The sequence below is a fragment of the Papilio polytes genome, unplaced genomic scaffold, assembly GCF_000836215.1.
Source record: "Papilio polytes unplaced genomic scaffold, Ppol_1.0 DF823890.1, whole genome shotgun sequence".
NCBI classification, from domain to species: Eukaryota; Metazoa; Arthropoda; class Insecta; order Lepidoptera; family Papilionidae; genus Papilio; species Papilio polytes.
This window is the reverse complement of record NW_013525314.1, coordinates 307,954-328,201: the sequence shown is the minus strand read 5'-3', so window position 1 is coordinate 328,201 and position 20,248 is coordinate 307,954. Positions and strand designations below refer to the sequence as shown.

Sequence of the window (20,248 nt, the reverse complement as noted above, 5' to 3'; positions counted from 1 at the left end):
TGAAGCCGCACGGGAACAGCTAGTATTAAAAAAAATCGAAACTAAAACCAACAAACCACGAACCTTTTCTATATTGCAAGAATGAAGGAAATAAAAAAAAATGCCTAAGGGTCATGCTGTGAGGTGACAAAAAGTTGAAGGGTCAGGGTCTAAGTGACATGTATTGCGTAAAATTTGGCAATGAGTTATGCGAGCCATGCGGCGACCGAGGCACGGTGGCGCCACCGAGTGGTGACAACCGAAAATGTGCAAAAAAACATACCGAATTTCATGCACTATTTGACATTTTAAATATCTTAAAGAGTTACCTGTTTTAATAAATTTGTATACCTAACTAGTTTTAGCTCGCGATTCCGTCCGCGTGGAATTAAAACAACACTTAAGTAAGTAGCCTATGTTTTCTTCCAGACTATCTTATACATCTATACCAAATTTCATTAAGATCCGTTAAGCCGTTTAAGCGACAAACTCTAACAAAGATCCATCTACCATCCGTCTAAACTTGTACATCTATCTCGATATGACATGCGTAAAAAGTCCTAAAACCGACTAGACTGGTTTCATCTTTTTTCTCGTACTTATTTTCTCAAACATTAATCAATACTATTCTATCCTAATATTATAAAGAGGAAAGATTTGTATTTTTGTATGTATTGAAATAACTCAAAAACTACTGGGACGATTCAAAATTCTTTCACCATTAAAAAACTACGTTATTGAGTAACATAGGCTATTATTTTTTTATTGTTTTTTTAATTTCAAAGGGACGAAGTCGCAACAGCTAGTAAATTATAAATTAACATAGAATAGAAAACTGTCCGGAAAAACACATACCTATGCTATCTAACATTTTTTTTCCGCGCGGAGGAACCGCAAGCAAAGGTAGTATTATAGAGTTTTAATTAGTTAGAGAAAGAGAGTATTAATTTTAGCAAATCCGAGTAGCTTTTGTTTTACTAAATACACTTTGTTACTTTAATATAATCTAAATATACTGGTATATGTACTTGTAATTTGATATGACGAGGCTATATATTCGCAACCAACTCTTAAAAGATCGATGACCTCAAAATTATGCCACGAAGTTTAATGAGGTCACATGTTCAAGGTCACCGGGTCCTGTGACGTGTGATGACGTCACAGACCACTTCACGCCTTCGCCACTATCGACAGTTATCAAATTTATTCGGCGATCATTAAACTATTTAATAGCGATAGAATTTTATAGCAGAACCGTCTTGTCTATACGATTTTAGGTGGCTATTCAGAGTTCTTAAGATTTATTAGAAGCCAGTTTTATTGAGAAAAAAGAAAATAAAAAAGAAAATTACCCTGTGTGTATTTAATTCGTGATTTCTGCCAATGCGCGCTAAAATATTATTTTGTTGTTTAAATGTGTCAGGTTATCAATTGCATATGTCAAAATTTTATTGTGACAATGTACATTTTATTTTGTAATGGAGAATGAGTTTGTTTTGTGTAAAACATGTGTGCCATCTATTTTAAAAGCCACGGAAGATCAGCACATATGCTGAGTGGTTATCACCAATTAATAAATAAAAAAATAAATAAAATAACAATATTAGGGACAGTGGCATAATACATTTTCATTGTCTGGCAAAAGTTTAAAACTACTGGCTAGTAACGATTTTTTCCAAAACGTTTCTTTTTTGTTTTGAATGTTTTCTTTAAGGGCCTGTCCCACCACTGGCTGATAGAGGCTAAGATAGCTTAAAAATGTCACTGTCATAGAGTAACAAATCCGATATATCCATCACACATTTTACTCGTTCCATTGTTATGACTATTTACAATTTGATCGGACGGGCCCCGTTTTAAATTACAACAAGACGTAATAAATAATATATTTCTTAATATCAAATATCAATACAGTACATGGATATTTCTCACCGCAATCACTGCTCCGAGCTCCAAATAAACGCATTTAACATTAAGCGATTATCGTATCAATTACTCTGAGATCGAACCCGCGTCCGATCTGACGGACGACATGTGGTTCGTATCAAACTGAGGGTGCAAGCCCACCTTGAATAAGACGAGTCATCTCATAAAAATATACCTTAAACGATTACAACGAAAGCTATGTCATATCAACTCTAAGCAAGGTTCATGTCTCTCTTTTGTACAGTCAGAGAATTTGACAGTGTTCGAAACAGTCGTTGGATTTCATACGCATTGACACTACGTGAAATAACAACCAATAGCACGCTGCTTTTTGCAAAAAAGAGTGGTCTTCTAACGTTCTCGGTTAATAGATTTTTATTATTACCCCGTCGTTTCCCTTATCGATACCTAATATGTTATTTGTAAGACGCAAAGATCTCGTTTCAAGAAACAAGGTAACTATTCTATTAGTGTGCACCGCAAATTTCTGCGACTGTACCTCTTTACAATCATGTTTTGTTCTCTAGGTTACAATATGCCAACAAAATGTACACCTATGGTGCCCGTTTGTCCCGTAATATCATAAACTTGGCAAATTGAAAATCATGTTAAACTAAATAAAAGTGACGTTTTTGCTAAATATAAATGTTTCATATAAGTTTATAAATTACAATTTAAAAGCTCGTACAGAAATTATTTACTTGTTTCTAATTCACTCACGACATCTGTCGTTCAGTTTCCCAAATAATTTCTCAAGACAGAGCCATCTATTGTCCGAAAGCATTATGTTGTCTAAGCAATGTTTTTTTTATTTTACTGAACTATATAATTGTTTTCCCTAAAAAATAGAAACACCCGAATTATTTGAAAGTTAATAAAAACTGTTCAAAAGTTATTATTTAATCTAATAAAAAAAATGACTTCGTCTTTAAAATCAGCGCCATCTACAGTGCAGTAGCGTTATTTAAATACTAAGAATGAAAACAGTGCCATCTATGTTAAACATCATTAACTAATACAAAATTAGCCATTTAAAAATTAACTTTGGAACGGTTTGAAAGAGATATTGACATCACTCATACTGTAAATATTGTTTTTTTTTAAATTTCATCTTCTCCCAAATCTTATCTGATTTAAACACATAAAAATAAATGGTTACTTTTACATCGAACTTATAAATTGCCTTAGTTTAAAAAACAAAAAGATGGCCATTTTATTTGGCAATAGTCCCATTGACGCGGTCAAGGGCCTTAACTCGTGCCCTTGTTACGTCGCTCGTCGTACAAGACACAATTAAATTCAATCGTTCAATCCAAACCGCATTAACACAATTATAAACCAATATTACTTCAGGTAGACATAACATATTTTAGACAGGAAAAATAATAAAAAACATAGGACATGAAACAACAAACAGATAGTTCAAACATCTTACTAATGTTATAAATGCGTAAGTTTAGATGGATGGATTTATCTTTGTAGCCTAAACGGCTGAACGGGTCTCGATGTAATTTGGCATTACGTAGCGTATGGTCTGGAAGAACACATAGGCTACTTAGTTTTTTTTTAATTCCACGCGAACGGAGTCTTGGGCGAAAGCTAGTTAGTTTTAAATAGCTTTCGCCCGCGGTTTCGTCTTCGTAGAATTAAATAAAACACAAGAGTAAGTAGACAATATGTTCTTCCAGACTATCCTCTACATCTATGCCAAATTATCGAGATCCGTGCAGCAGTTTAGACCTCAAACTCAAACAAACATCCATCCACCTAAACTTTCGCATTTAGGTACCTTTGATTTATTTTTGACTATTTGAAAATTGAAATACAATCAATTTTATGCTGTAAAAAATATACATTGAGTGTGGATTCGTCAAATACACATGACTACATAATTTGAAAATTCAGGTGACCGTTTGCTCATTTCTCATCAAATAAAAAAGACGTGTCTAAAATATTCTTAAGTCTACACTATAGCACTTTAGTTATGAGCTCTTTCATGTTAAGTGGCTCCTTCTGTTACGTTTGTAAACAGCCGCCGCTTTGATTGTAAAGCGATCGGAAAATCATTCGGTTAATAATAAATCGATTAATGATCGATTAGTGATCCAATACGTTCTCTTTATTCGTTTTTTTTATTTCAGAATAAATGCGCTTTGTAAACAATTATAAAAACAACAGTAATTTTTCTCATCAAAATATAATGTTTCCAACACAATTTTCATACAATGAGATGGGTGGGAAGGAACGTTGGAAGTTGGAATACCACTTTTCTGTACATCCCCTCCTCTGTACAGCAACGCAGCTCCTTTGACTTTAGCACACTAAAGCAGGGCTTCATAGGCTTTTTTAGTAATATCTGGTAACCGCTCTCTTATTAAATAACAACTGTACAAAGTTATGACATACAACAATAAATAAATAAAGACTAGTGCCAGCGTTAGGTTAAGGCGCTGTTGAGTAATCGCCCTGAGCGCAGTTGGGCAATCGCCCTGGGCGCAGTTGGGCGACCGCCCAGGGCATTGGACGTAAAGGGACAGCACGAGTCAATGAACTACATTACACTGTCTCAAATAAGATTGTAGAAATCATTGGCTTTTTACATCTTTTTACAAAAAAAAAGAAATAAAATACTGTTCGCTCGCTATATATAATCTCTGTATAATATCGCGAAAACTATTGGTAAGAGCTAACTAATCTTCATCATCCACTTGCCCTTAATCCTTACGGAGGGTCGGCACAGTATGTGCAGCAGCACAGAGTGAGAGAGAGAGTGGAAGAGCACTTCCATACATCTCTATCGGTCGTCTTATCTGATAGCTTCAATCAATCAGAATTTAATCATAGAAAGGAGAAATATCCTCTTTATTTGCGTCTTCTCCGTTGACTTAGGGTAGACAACGCATCTACAATTTCGGATTTAGGCGGCCGCTTGCTCGTTTTGCCACCTTATTGTATAAAAAAACACGCATGCCTAGCTTTGATTGGTTGTCTTACATGTCTTATTTTTTCCAATGTGTACATAGCATTATAATGTTTCCCTTCTACGTAAGGGCGTCGTTGAAAAAACAAACTAATTTTAAAATGATTACTAATCGATTAAATATAACTCGATGTATATCTTATTTATAGATATCGTTATAATCGTAGATTTACCGCTTGGGGTCAGAGCGTCGACCGCAAACACGCCACTTAACTTCACCGATAGCCACTTATGATGGCTACAGACATAAAAAAGTTATAGACAGCAAATAAAGATAAAACGTAATATATGGTGGATATAACATAATGTTATAAATGCGAAAGTTTAGATTTGTTAGAGTTTGTAGCCTAAACGGCTGAACGGATGTCAATAAAATTTTGCATAGATGTAGAGGATAGTCTGGAAGAACACATAGGCTACTTACTTTTGTGTTTTATGTCTCAAGCAGACGGAGTCGCAGCCCGAAGCTAGTTAAGAAATAAAAGCATAAGAGGATCGCACTTGTGATAAAAAGGTGTTGGATCTCGACATGTAACAGGAAGTTTTAGTTAACAAGTAACTTATTAAAAAGTTTCTTTTATAATTTAAAATCAACAAAACACAACTACCTAAATATATTATAAGATATGCTACACTTTAGCATATCTAGCATACAATTACTTGGTATTATTTGTGTCACGGAGAAGTTAGCCGATACAAGTTGCGTCAAATTTAACTTTTAATGAACGCATCTATACATTCTTAAGGCTGTGGCAATCCACTCGATGGCATACGATACCGCCTCTTCATTGAACATCTAAATGAAATACGAAACGTATCAGCCCTCAGTGATCAACTTACTAGAATAATGCCATTATTGAATACAAAATAAACGCTTTATTATTTACTAGCTTTTCCCGTGCGGCTTCATACGCATGAAATTATAAAAAAAAATATATTTTATTGTTTACATTTGTCGATGTCAAATCAATCGGAAAATGTCATAATACCGTCACCCTAATAACCTTGCTTCCTTTATGTTGGCGGCAACTTATGGTCTCAACATTAGGATTTTTATACAGAATATATACCCCCTAAGTTGAATGGCGTGAAAATATATAGCGTAAAGCGTGACGTAAGTTTAGGGCTTTTTATTAGAAAAAGCATTATTCAAAAATATGGTGTAATTGCTGACATCTTAGGCAACAAAGAAGTGTGTGTTTACGCTTTATTATAATAGTATAGAAGTATAGATTAACAGGAATCATAGTCTCTTAATATTTATTATTTTATTATAGTAATCAAAGGACATTTACGGAGTACAATTATCAAATATTTTATGTTAATTCTTACTAATTTTTAAAATGATTGATGGATGTTTGAAATTGTAGCCTTAACAGCTGAATATTCTCCATGAAATTTGGCTTGGATGTAGTCTGAAAAAAAAACACGTGATTTGTTTAGGTACTTTTATTTATAATTTCATGTGGACGGAGTCGCGAGCAAAAGCTAGTTTTACATATTTAGAACTCCGATTTATAAAGGTTCATTTAATTTTTGATTCTATGACAATAAATAATAACTACAGATTATCATATATTCCAACAAAAAAAAAACAGCCATTTAATCTCAATTAAAAAATAATTTATTTATATAAATGTCCGTAACTAAATAATCTTCATACATCAAATACATAAATAGTGGCAACCAACTTTTCTCAAGACTCAGGTGTGAATTAAAAAAAAATCTTATCCGACACAGATAAAAAACTTTAATTTATGTTGACATTTCCACTCAGAAATAATTTTATTGGTCGACCGCAAGCCCGCGCTCACCTGATTGGTCTATTTAAATGTGGAACTAATGGGCGAAAGAGATGTTGAACTGTGGCTGCCAGGTTGTGTACCAGAGAGAAAAGGACGGCTAGACACTTGTAGTGCTTACCACTAAAGCGGTGCGTTAACGCGGTCGAAGTACGATGCGACGTGCAACGAATGAATAGTGGGGTTGTCACGAATTGGCACTCAAGGATATTTAATACTATTTCTATTAACATTTCTATTTTATTACCTCAACACATTTCATTATATTTGAAAATTATTAGACAGATCAACTTTATAAGGAAGGATAGACAATTTGTCTAAACCTCTCAGATTATGACAACGACAAGAAAAATCAGAGTAGATCTTTTTTATTGAAATTAAGCATTCACTGAATCGGAAATTATAATTAGAAATCTAATGTAGGTTTGTACGTTTAGATTATAAGTTCACACAATTCATTTGCACAATTTCGCTAGGAGTGGTAATCCTAGAAATAATAAAAATTGTAGTAAGTAAATTAATTAAATCTCACGGGCCAATATTAGTCGATGCGACAATTATCTAACGACGCAAAGCGATCAAACGGCATTCACGTAAACATCTTCAAGAAAAACTTCAGCGATCCCCACTATGCGCACTTCGCAAGCTTTTTTAAAATTCGAACGCCCCTTACCGTTCTATCTCACTCCCACACAAGCTAACTTACCGCACATTGTCTATTGCCGTCTCTTACTAAAGCTTAAGGCAATCCGGGCAATCTATCAGTTTATTCGTTCAGTGAACGCTTTGCGGTGGGACGTATCTAAACGCGTTGTTGATGTGTTACACGAGACAGTTAAAATGGATACTGGCAATTTAACAACACCGTTTTCTATCAACGACATATTAACAAAAGAGAACGAAACAAAATGTGACTATGAGAATTTTTCTAATTCCAATTTCAAAGTGAGTTTTCTCGGGAAACCAGCCAGTTACAAAGATGAAGGTTTTAGAAAGGAGGTTGTGGCAAAGAGTATGAAGTACTATGATGACTGCAGCGCGTACAGAGACTACGGGGACGATGGTGCCTTGGATATGTCAAGGAAGAATAATTTTCCGGTCACAGAACTGTCAGGTGTGTAGAAATTTCAATGCTTATTTCATAGCATTTATAACTTATATCATCAAATCTAAACTAGCGTTTGCAACAGAGATAGGAATATGGAAATGATATTGGCAGAAAAATCTAAATATTTTAATTCCTGTTTGATTCATATTTAAACTATGACAATTCATTGCTTTTCTATCTATCTTAACATTTTTATAATACTAGTTTTTGCCACGACTTCGTACCCTCGGAATTAAAAACCAGCATATGTTACGTAGCGATAACATTTTTAATGTTAAAAGAATTTTGAACTCTGTCCAGTTTTCAAGTTTACTTGTTACATACAAACTTATAATTCTTTCCTGTTGGTAACATAAATAATGGATGATAGATCGTGTAGGTATTAAATGTGATAATAGTAGGAAAAAGCGTTTAAATGTGTAAAAACGTTGACACAAATAAATTACTTAATAAAAGGCTCTGTTAGAGCCTGTAATAGATACTGGTAGAGCTGAAAATACTAGTAATACAAACATTTCAAAAAAAGTAATTTTCTAAAATGTCAGTACAATCACAAAATTTTCGAAACAGCTAAATCGATTTTGATTTTTTTTTATTCTACTTTTCTATAGGTCATATATATCTTGAACCTTAGAAAAAGTAGTGAATACGTAGGTTTTCGACCTTAACCTAAGTTTCGACTACTAAATTGCAATTAAATTGCATTCCCGCCATTTTTTCTAGCGCGCGTAATTACTATGATTTCCAAAAAATTTCAAATTTCGAATGTCCTTCAAATGTCATTACATTAAGGGTTCATTCTAAATTCAAATCGCGAACAATGTAAATGTAATGGCGCGTACACACTGGCGGTGCCGGCGCGCGACATCTCGCGGCCACTTGCGTCACTACCCCTCATTATGACACGTCACTTACGCACTATACGAACATTCAATTTAGTAATTACTAATGTGCGATAGACACGTGTCGGACGAATTTCGTTAATTTTCTATAGTGCTTTGTAGAAGTTAATTGCCGACTTGATATTTGAACGGTATAAATTGAAGACTCCAAAGACCTTGTCGCATCGTCTCTTTATTTTTAAAAGTAAAACATTTTTTGTTTCCTCCTAACGTTTTGTCAATAAAATTTGTCCTGTCTTATCTTATCTACCAAGCCTCTTTTTGTTAAATATCATAAAAATTTGGTCATGCAAAATGATGAACACTTACTCCTTTACCTTTCAGAGTTGCTAGCCGCTTTGTGTCACGTAAATGTAAAATAAATAAATAAACTTATAGGTTAGCTGTTGCTCGCGACTTCGCCCGCGTGAAATTAATAAAACTAACCTATGTTACTAACCGACAAATTACCTATCTAATGGTGAAATAATTTCTAAAATCAGCCCAGTAGTTTTTACGTGAATCGAATACATACAAAAATCCAAAACCCATATCATAAAAAAATCAAAAAATCTTTATAATATTAGTATAGTTAGATTAACTAAGCATTACACTAATACCAACGTGTCGTGAAATCCACAAAACTCTAACAAAAGATTGCGCACACGCGAAAACATTATTATATCTATTCAAAAAGTTTCGACTGACTAATGACTGGCGACAATTTATGTAATGGATCCATTGTGTATGCTCCTTTATAAGGGAATTGCGTGTGACTGGCTGACTACATTGAATACATTTGTCATTAAATATTAACTTTATTTGACGACCTTCGTATCTCTTTTGTTATAATTTAGCTTCTAGAGCATTCTGAATTTATTTGCCTGATATTAAATTTCAATTACCTTTGAATCATGAAAATTTGCAAATTACAAGAGGAATTATATATCTATAAACTATTGCAAAACTGTTTAGTCTCGCTTTGATTCCTATGGGTAAATATATGAAGGTGACACTACTCAAATTTTAGTTATGCAACTAAACTGTTGAATTTCCTATGAAAGAATCGACTACACAATAGTTTTGGGATAGTTTAGTAAAAAGGTGTGCACGCTTTAATCGTACATTTTTAATTAAGAAACTTTGTTATTTAAGCTGCCTAAAACATTTACTTCAGATTCTGTGGCAACAGACATCGATAACTTTAATAATTTGTATTAGACTTGCTTTTTCCCACGTCTCCGTGCGCGAGGAATTAATAAACAAAAGTAACAGTAACAGCTATGCCAAATTTCAACAATGTCCGTTCAGCATTAGTAAGATATTATACTCGTATATTAGTAAGATATGTTATATTTCAAGTCAATTTTTCTATTGTTTCAGATGACTACGATTCACGATCATCAAACACCGGCTCTCCGATACGTCGCAGCAATTCCTCACCAAACTCAGACATCGGCTACAAGCCTTTCAACTTACATTACGAGCCACGAAAGTGCACCACACCTCCCCCACCCGACACTCTACACTCATCAAATTATAACATCAACGAATACACTCAAAACGGTGGACGAAAGAAGCGATCGAGAGCGGCATTCTCACACGCTCAAGTATACGAACTCGAGAGACGGTTCAGCCAACAAAGATATCTATCAGGTCCCGAACGCGCCGACTTAGCTGTCAGTCTAAAACTCACCGAAACCCAAGTGAAAATATGGTTTCAAAACCGACGGTATAAAACTAAAAGAAAACAAATTCAGATGCAAGAGAGCGGAATGCTAGCTGCCGCTGCTGCAGCAGCTAACCATGCTAGAAAAGTAGCAGTTAAAGTATTAGTCAATAACAACGGACAACCAACAATACCTGATTTAAAACAATACCAAACACCTATAATTGGTAAAACACTGAATCCTTTCACACCACCGAATCTTCTAGAAGGTTCGCCTTTATTGAAACATTTTGCGGGTGTTTATGGTGTCGATTTTGCTAAGAATCCGGAATATAAAGCACTTTTACAAGAATCGTATAACCAAGCGGTTTTGCAATCTTTGTATGGACCCCATTTAGGTGTCAATTATCCCAATATACCCTTATCGTATATGTACTATCCTAGTCATTCTTCCTTCGGTATGCCAGTGCCTTGCGATTTGGATAGAAATCAAGGAGAATCGAGTATTGATGTAAAGGATTTTAGAGAAAACGCAACGAAGACTAAAGAGAAAATCGATAAAGGCAAAATGCATATCGATGACGAAAACAGCAATGAAAGCATGGCCAGTAATATTGAAATAGAGAATTAATTTAAAAAGAATATGTTCCTTTTTCAAATTTGAATTTCGTAGTAATTTATATTCAAGTCTGTTTTCTAAAATAGTGCGTTAATTTAAAATGAATTCTTTTTGAATAATTGTTAAATGTAGATAACAAAAGTTATGGAATGTTTAAAGTAGCAAAATAGAGATTGTTTATTTTTAAACCAAAGATTAAAATTGTAAACCAAAAATCTAATACCAAAGACAAGTTGAAATTAGATAGTGTAATTGTTAATGTTAGTTGTTTATTTTGTTGTAAATAATAATGTTTTAACAATTTTTAGATTATATCGTAATTTAGTTGATCACGTTTGTAAATATGTTTGTGATTAGTTAATTCAAAATTTTAAATAAAAGTGCAATATACGAAAATGTTAGATTGTTTTATTGAAACACTAGATTTCGCCCGGGACTCTGTCCGCGTGAAATTAAAACGTTAGCCTATTTTTTTTTCAGAGTATCCATCTATTGAAACTTTCGCATTTATAAAAGTAAGAAATAGTAATTAGTAAGATTCCTAGCAACATGTTGATGAGTTACGGTGATGTGTTTGAATAATATACCTATACTAGTAGAAAACAAATCATTCAACTCTATTTAGTACAGTTCCGTTCTTTAGTTTTATCGAACAAGTCTACAGACCTATCACATACTAATCACCAGGGGTGACAAACAACTGGCACGCGTGCTATAAATGGCACATGAGATAATATTTTGGGCACGTCGATGATGTGGTTTAAGATATTTATATCCTCTCAAGAATATACAATTCATTCGACGAGAATTTTTTTTTTTGGTGTTTACATTTTACATCAGCAGTCTAGTATGTTATCATATTCATTAAGTTTTTATTGCCTCTACAACTTTTTTTTAAATTTAATTTGAAATATCGACATTTTATTTTCATCTCTGATAAGTCTAGGTAAAGTATTACATAACTGTACTCCCGCAAATTTTATAGTTTTTTGACCATAATATATTCTAGGTTAGTTCATAAAAACACTACGAAAAAGTATGAAGTAGGTATTATATAAAATGCGAACGCGATGTCATTACCATGCAACATGGAATTGACGTAACAAGTCAAAATTACTTGATAGCACGTCTAAGACATTAAAGAATTCTTTAAAAATGGCACTTTGTTGATAAAGGTTTGCCACCCCTGTTACACACCATCTTGATTGCAAGCAATCCTGAATTGTGCGGTTTCCGCTATATTTTCTACCACACAGACGTTATACATAAATGCAGTGCAAATATTAACGGTTTTTCCTCTTTGTAGGTAATGTACTAATCGATATAAAAGCAATCCAAGACGATGCTAGACTCGAAGAATGTTCTCGAAATCACCTAAAATGCTAACACGAGGAGCGGAGAGCAGTCTACAAAGTATAGAATTGGCTTTTTTATTTCCTCATATCTACGTTTGAAGATTTAATGGTAACGAGATAGATTTTGTTTATTACTGCTGTATAATATAAACATATAAACAATATAACTACTTAAGTATTAATGTTACCATAGTAGAGTTTTAAAAAAGATAGTTTTGAAACTAAGTTGCTACAGGGGACAATAGAATAGATTCTGGGATCCTTTTCCATACTATACGAAGTAATCTCAAATAAAATTACCATATGAATAGTGAACGAAGGAGCGGTGCAACATTATGAAAATTCCAAGCTTCGACTTCCGGGCGAAGAATTTTCTAAGACTCAATGCTGTTACACTTTCGGCACGTCCCGATAGCTTTGAAAAGAGCTGTTTTACATTTTAAGAATTACGCTTTGAATATGAAGTATTATTTGATGTGACAGTGCAAAATAAAATTAAGAACTGGCGTCTTTTGACTAAACTATCGCACAACTGTTGTGCGATTGTCGATTGTTTCGCCGCTAATTCAACCAAGGACTAATTTTAGTCCCTTTACCTTTCCGACCTTTCTTAAGAGAAAGGGATGGGAAGGAAAAGTGGATTTGACGGTGGAGAAGACGCATAGGGAAATGTCCTCTGTGCGTCTCCTCCGTCAATGAAGGGTAGGCAACGCATCTGCAATTGCGGATGTTTATGGGCAGCGGTCGCTTTACATTGGTGGATTCAGGTGGCCGCTTGCTCGTTTGCCACCTTTTATTATATAAAAAAAAAATAGTGCGCGCACATAAAGCTCATAGAAATCAAAACGCGGCTAAACAGTTGTGGGACAGTTTAGAAAAAATTGTGCGCGCTCTAAGTCGGCTCGAAGGACCATAAATATGACAAGAAAGATCTATAATTAAGTTGTAACTTAATAATAATAGAAGTGCATACGATTATGTTACTGTTTATAAGATAAATAAATACTATTAAATACAAATATAAACTAAATCATGGTCTTAAAGTTTTCGTCCAACAATAAATATTGATTTATGTGATCCGTTTTACATTTCCTTGTATATCGCTATTCCAATGATATCGTAAACGTTCCTCTAAAAACATCCTGATATTTACGGCTGAATATAATAAAATTAATGTAAACTACGTAATTTGGAGCCTTTTTCTGACGAGATATCTTCAAAAGATACCTTCTAGAAGAAAGACTAACACAACTACTCACAAATAGCATTACGGTGACAATCCTAGAGAGCGACTTGAGGAATGAAAAGATATTTTAATGTACGAGGGGAGATGAATTAAACACCAGTGACGTATCGATTTTATAAAACTAAATCTTTATTTCTACATACCTGACAAGGAAATCCTAAGATCTGCAAAGGAAGGGACGGGATCTCTGCAATTGGAATCTCAATGCAATGGACAGAAACTCCCGTCTTATTTACATTTAAGCTTTACCCCCTGACTTGTCCACGTGAAAATATAGCCTTGTTACTCAGCTACAAAGTAGCTTTTTAAAGCTGAAATTTCACTGCAGGGTAGCTGACATGGATAGATATATTATAGACGTTTTTTTTTAATTTCGAGGTGTTAAAATAGCGTAACGGGTGGTCCAAATTTGCACTAACGAAATTGTGACGTTTCTTCGTATACTTTGTATATAATTTTACTCGCATTGTTAATTGTAACTAAAACTCTTACTTAGATAAGGTTCGCATAATAAAACCAAGCAATAATTTTTGCTAAAATTTTCAATACAATCGATAAATCGGAAGATAAGAAACCCTTCTTTAAAGATCTAAATATACTCAATATCCTAAGAAGCCGTCAATATACCTGCAATCAAAGTTCGAAGGAAACGTTTATTTTAATTCTATTGGTTCGCTTTAAAAGGGCCAAAGTGATGAGTCGACAATTACCGATTGTCGATGCGTTAGTGCTCTAAACATTGCATTACCGCCCATCCTCTCATTGGGATGCAAAGAAATGTACCCGTTATCGATAAAATTGTATCGATTATCGAAATTCGTGTTTCATTTTAACTAAAGTTACATATAAGTTACTTTGTTTTAATATAATAATTTAATTCTCCACATATAACCATAATTACGGTTTACCAAAAATCAAGAGGGAAAAAGAGACAAAGAGTATTTCAATCTACTTTTAGACATAAAAATACTGATCATGTTGAAAATCATGTAAAAAAATAAAAAGACTTACCCATTGTGATGCAATTTCCAGCCTGTAATCACTGCCAAGTAAAAAAAATAACACGATAAGTAAATATTAACTTAGACCTTTCTTAACTAGCGTGCTGCTAACTACATCATTTAACGACGGATGGGATAGAGAATAAGCACTAGTTTGTCCCGTATCCACAAACTTATTCTATCGATATCGATAATACATCACAGTAACATCCCTAGCAGCGTTTAGTGGTGACGCTCGCTGGGCTCGTGTTTCGGAGCACGTGCGCCGGAAATGTCATCAGGTAAACAAATACGCCTACAGCACATCACTAATTACTGGCTGCTCATATAAACATCGGTCAGCTCCCGACTGAATTAACCATTTAATTGTTTTTCTTTTATAAACTTTTTTGTACTCTGTACCTCTTTAGTGCGGCACGTGATACATCGGTATGTAGTGTATGTAGTCTAACTAATATTATAAATGCGAAAGTTTAGATGAATGGATGTTTGTTAGAGTTTGTAGCCTAAACCACTGAACAGATCTCGATGAAATTTGGCATAGACGGTGAGAATAGTGTGGAAGAACACATAGGCTACACAATTTTGATTCTTTAATTTCCACGCGAACGGATTCGCGGGCGAAAGCTAGTGTAATTATATATTATTTGGTAGCTAAACAAAATACATATTTTTTTTCTCCATGTGTTTTACATTGTGAGATAATTTTACTCCGGTGTTTTAAAAAAGTTCTCATTGTTACTGGTTCTGATTACTCGTACAAAATTATTTATTTTACCCTTAATAACACTAAAACGACAATACAAAGGGTGTAGCGACGGTGGAATTTCATAATTTACAAATCTTAATATCTACATTATAAACTAGCTTTTGCCTTCGACTCCGTCCGCGTGGAATTAAAAATACAAAACTGAGTAGCCTAAGTGTTCTTCCAGACTATCCTCTACGTCTTTGCAAAATTCCATCGAAATCCATTCAGCTGTTTAGGCTACAAACTCTAACAACTCTTTTGTTTTTTTAATTATACGCAGATGGAGTCGCGGGCGAAAGCTAATAATATATATATGCATTTAAAAACCATTACAAAAATAGATCGAATAGTAAAGTTCTATCGCACAACTCCAAACTCGAAGCTTTTATTTCCGTAAAACCTGATTAAAACTGGGACTGCTTGCTAGTCCATACTAATAATATAAAGAGGAAAGATTTGTATTTTTATATATATTGAAATAACTCAAAAACTACTGGGCCGATTTCAAAAGTTATTTTACTAATAGAAAGCTACGTTATCAGAGAGTAACATAGGCTTGCTTTTTTATGTCATATGACGCGGGCGAAGTCGCGAGCAATAGTAAGTCTATACTAATATTATAAAGAGGTAAACTTTTTTTGTTTGTTTGTAATGAAATAACTCAAAAACTACTGGGCGAATTTCAAAAATTCCTTCACGCTATGTTGTCAGTGAGTAACATAGGCGATTTTTTTTTTGAGTTAACGCTGAATGAGTCGCGAGCTAAAAGCTAGTAATTTAATATTACATAAGTGACAACACTTGCTCCACATGTAGACAATCAATGTTGCGTAACGACAATGTTCGTTTGATGGCGTCAGTAATGGCCGACATTCCCAGAGCTTTGTTTACGTCGCCACATTTGCTACGGATCGAAACTGCGGCCGGTTCTCATCGGATATACTAACGTTCTATAACAACTTGTAGTCACCTTATTGCATAAAATCTTAATTATTAATGCGAACGTTTAGATAGATATTTGTTACAGTTGCCGCTTAAATGACAGAACGGACTTCGATGAAATTTGGAATAGATGTAGAGCGTAATCTAGAAGAACACACAGTTTTCTTGGTTTCCTTTTTTCTAATACCATGCGGATGGAGCCGCTGGTCAAAGTTAAGTAATACAATCTAAAAAAAAATACTCTAGCTTTCCTCATTATTTTAGACCTACTTCTGTGTAATACTTATTCTTTTCGTGTCGATGTATATTTTTATTTTCTCCTCTCATTACTACTAATAATTAATAAATTAATTATTTAACTTAAAAACAAACCGAGAAGGCAATGTTGTTATAAGGATACTCCGGAAATATTTTAAAAGAATGGCATTAGAGCAACCTTTTAAACCTTTACCCCTTTGAACAAAAAAAGGTATGGTAGAAAAAGCAAATTAGTACAATTTGCCACGCCACTTAACTAATAGGGAAAACAATTTTAAATCAGTCGAGACGTCAAAAAAATCGCACCAGATTTTGTGCAACTGTTATCCCCTACCATTAACAAAATGCAAAGTCGAAGCAATTTTTTTTTTATCAACAATTTAAGAAGTTTCATCTGATTATCAACAAAAAAATTTCTTTAAAAATGAATTTTAACTATCGTTTATTTATTAAAGCCTTATAAAGGTATTTTAACATTAGAATGACTGCCAAATTCATTCTACGATTAATCTAAATATGATTAACGCAAGAAAAATAGGATTTAAGAGTCATATCGCTCACATTTAATAAAATAATCTTAACTTTTAAGTCTATGAGAAAAACTGTTGACTGTAAAATCTAATCACCTTTAATTTATGGTATACGAGGCTTTTGATAGGAGTCTTCGATAACTCGCAGAAAACTCACTTCAAATATTCGAGTTTGCATAGTATGGGTGTTGTCTAGACGAGAGGCGTCGCCCACCCCGCGGCGGTCACTTCACAGGCGACAGCACTTGCGTTGTCTAGTACGTTGGTGGCCCTTCGTCAATGGACTTGCGATTATTTTTTCTAATCCATGAGAAAGTTGTCTATGGTATATTTTTTTAATACAATGCGACAGCTAAACTATTATTCCAGTATTAGATTTGGTGAAAATTAACTTGAATTATGCATCTGATTTTGAACTTTGAACAATCTTACTAATATTATTTATACGAAAGCTTAGATGGATGTTTGTTAGAGTTTGTAGCCTAAACGGCTGAATGGATTTCGATAAATATAAGTATATACGTATAGAATAATCTGGAAGAACACATAGGCTACTCACTTTTGTTTTTTTTTTAATTTCACGCGGACGGAGTCGCGGGCGAAAGCTAGTAAAAAATAAAACAAAACCATCAAATACTGTCCTCAATTAATTGAGTAGAAAAAAATGTAGATTACCGATTTTTTAGAACATCTAAATTATTGTAAATAAAAAAATTCTAAGTTATGTTAGTGCGGGCGCGCACTTTGACTAAACAATCGCACAACTGCAGTGCGATTGTCGATTATTTCGCTGCAAAATCTCCATAACAATTGTGCGGTAGCTAAGCAGAGGTGTGGGCACGCACTAACAATAATCGAAGTACAGTAAATTGTGAATTTAAAATAGGTCAGCTCTTTAAATCCAGATGGCTATTGTTCTGAAGATATAAAACCATCGATTTAGTACTCATCTAGTAAAACAAAACCGAGAGCACACGTATACTTTGCCTTGCAACTAATTATCCGTTCCCCTTTACGCGCGTAAAAAATACGTAATTATGGATATAAAACCTCTTTCGTCGTAAAACACCCAGATAAAAAGGTCGTGAAGGCACTTCCTTTCATTTAATCTCTCATAAAATGGTTCCTGTAAGACCATTAACACTATTTTTACGCTTTTTTTTTTCAAATTCATTGAACGAGCCGTCCTCAATGAGGCTCATTTATATTTTAAAAACATCGAAAATAACACTTTGTTTACATTAATTTTTTAGTGTAATACGTAAACTGTGTGCCGAATTTTTCTAATTTAAAGTCCGCCCCGATGTGAAATAGGGGCGAGAATGGCGTAATAGAGGAAGAGTCATCTGTTAGGATGTTGTGCGAGGAAGCGATATTCAATACAAGCGATTGACGTCTTTAACGAAGCTCTAATTAATTTATTGGCGCTTGTTAAACGGAAGTGCGAGGGTGTAGAGTCGTCAACTAACATCAATTTTAATTAAATTTAAATACGTATTTACTTCGTCTACAAAGCCATAAAGAATGTTAAATACATTATTACGATTAATATTTTAAAACAAAAAATATTGCATATGTTGAGTTAATACGCGTGAATTCCTGTATACACTTTTTTTAATAAGCTCCTTATGTATATGGTGTAATGAGGGAAAAAATATTTAATATTTTCTCTATTTTGCATTGCGTTATTCCGTATTAGTATTTTTTAATCCTAGATATAACCACTTTTGTTTACTATACAAACTAAAATTGTTAAAAAAAATGAAGACGACTCCATAGTTTTTGTGTGCAAGCTATATGCGCGCGATATTTACAAGGAGCATCCGGCGCACAACTATTACTTGATAGCCGCTTGCGACGCACCGCGCTAATGTCTCAAGAACGCTCCTCAAACTTTATGCGATCCTGGTACCCAAAATTATACTTTATAACGAAATTTGTATGAAAAATAAAATTAAAACAATGTATTCAGTGTGAGCTATTTGATATTGGTCGTTATTCCTTAGATTATATTAAACTAGCTTTTGTCCGCGACTCTGTCTGCGTGGATTAAAAAAAAATTGAAGTACCTTATGCGTTCTTCCAGACTACGTTCTACGTCTGTTCAAATTTCATACAGATCCATTCACCCGTTTAGGCTACGAACTCTAACAAACATCCATCCATCTAAACTTTGCATTTACAATATTAGTATGATTATATATTTGATATATACAAAAACAAAGGTCACTAGCAGTGACATAAACCCTAAGTTATGTTACGATTGTGACAAACTGACATTACCATGATTTGTACAAAAGTTCTGACTTTAATTTTACTGATCTTATAAATGGATGGATGTACTCGCATTTGTCATAGATGTAGTGTATGTGAAGAACACATAGGCTACTTACTTTAATTACAAGCGAACGGTGTCGCGGGTGAAAGCTAGTGTATTTTATTAAGTCGATAAAAACAGTATCTCAAAGTATTTAATCCGTTCTCGACTTTATTGCCTGTTTGAGAAGCGCATGCATTTTGCGGCGGAGCGCGGATTTTTTTTACCAAAGCGTTGTAACACGATATTAAAATTGAGTTTACACAAACAACCGGCCCAGAGATGAACTGCGAGGCAAAAGGGCTTTCCATATTACACAACCAACACATAAAAGGGTTCATTAAAACGTGTTTTTTTTATTCATTTCGGTAAAAATGCTTTATGTTATTCGATAGTTATGCCTTTTTCAAAAATATGTTTGCGTAAAATTTTCTTATGCCCAGACAAGTCCAATATAAAATTTGGTCTTGTCATACTTTTCTAAACGAAAACGTTATATCGAAATATTGCGCATATTTCACAGTTAAGTAATCAAAATAACATAAAGTACATTTTAAATGATGTTATAGGCAGAAATACATAAGAATATTCTCACATAAAAGTAAAGTATACGAAACTTAAAAACACCTTCTCTGTACGTTGATATTAAGAGCTTATAATTTTTTTTTTAACATAAGGTGGCAAACGAGCAAGCGGCCAACTGAATCCATAGAAATGGAATGCGACCGTTGCCCAAAAACATCCGCAATTGCAGATGCGTTACCTACCCTTAATTAATTGACGGAGGAGGAGACGAATATAAAAAAGACATTTACCCATCCTATGCGTCTTCTCCACCGTCAAATCCACTTTTTCTTCCTATCCTTTCCTCTTAAGAAAAGGGT

The 20,248-nt window shown here is 34.0% G+C and overlaps 1 protein-coding gene across 1 annotated transcript; it reads left to right on the top strand.

Annotated features, from left to right (window-relative positions):
* The first annotated feature begins 7,490 nt into the window (after positions 1 to 7,490).
* On the top strand, positions 7,491 to 11,047 carry LOC106102958 (homeobox protein bagpipe-like). The gene is made up of 2 exons (XM_013282579.1): positions 7,491 to 7,801; positions 10,060 to 11,047. Exons 1-2 carry the CDS (start codon positions 7,528 to 7,530, stop codon positions 10,974 to 10,976), a joined length of 1,191 nt encoding a protein of 396 aa, XP_013138033.1. The 5' UTR covers positions 7,491 to 7,527; the 3' UTR covers positions 10,977 to 11,047.
* The last annotated feature ends 9,201 nt before the right edge of the window (positions 11,048 to 20,248 follow it).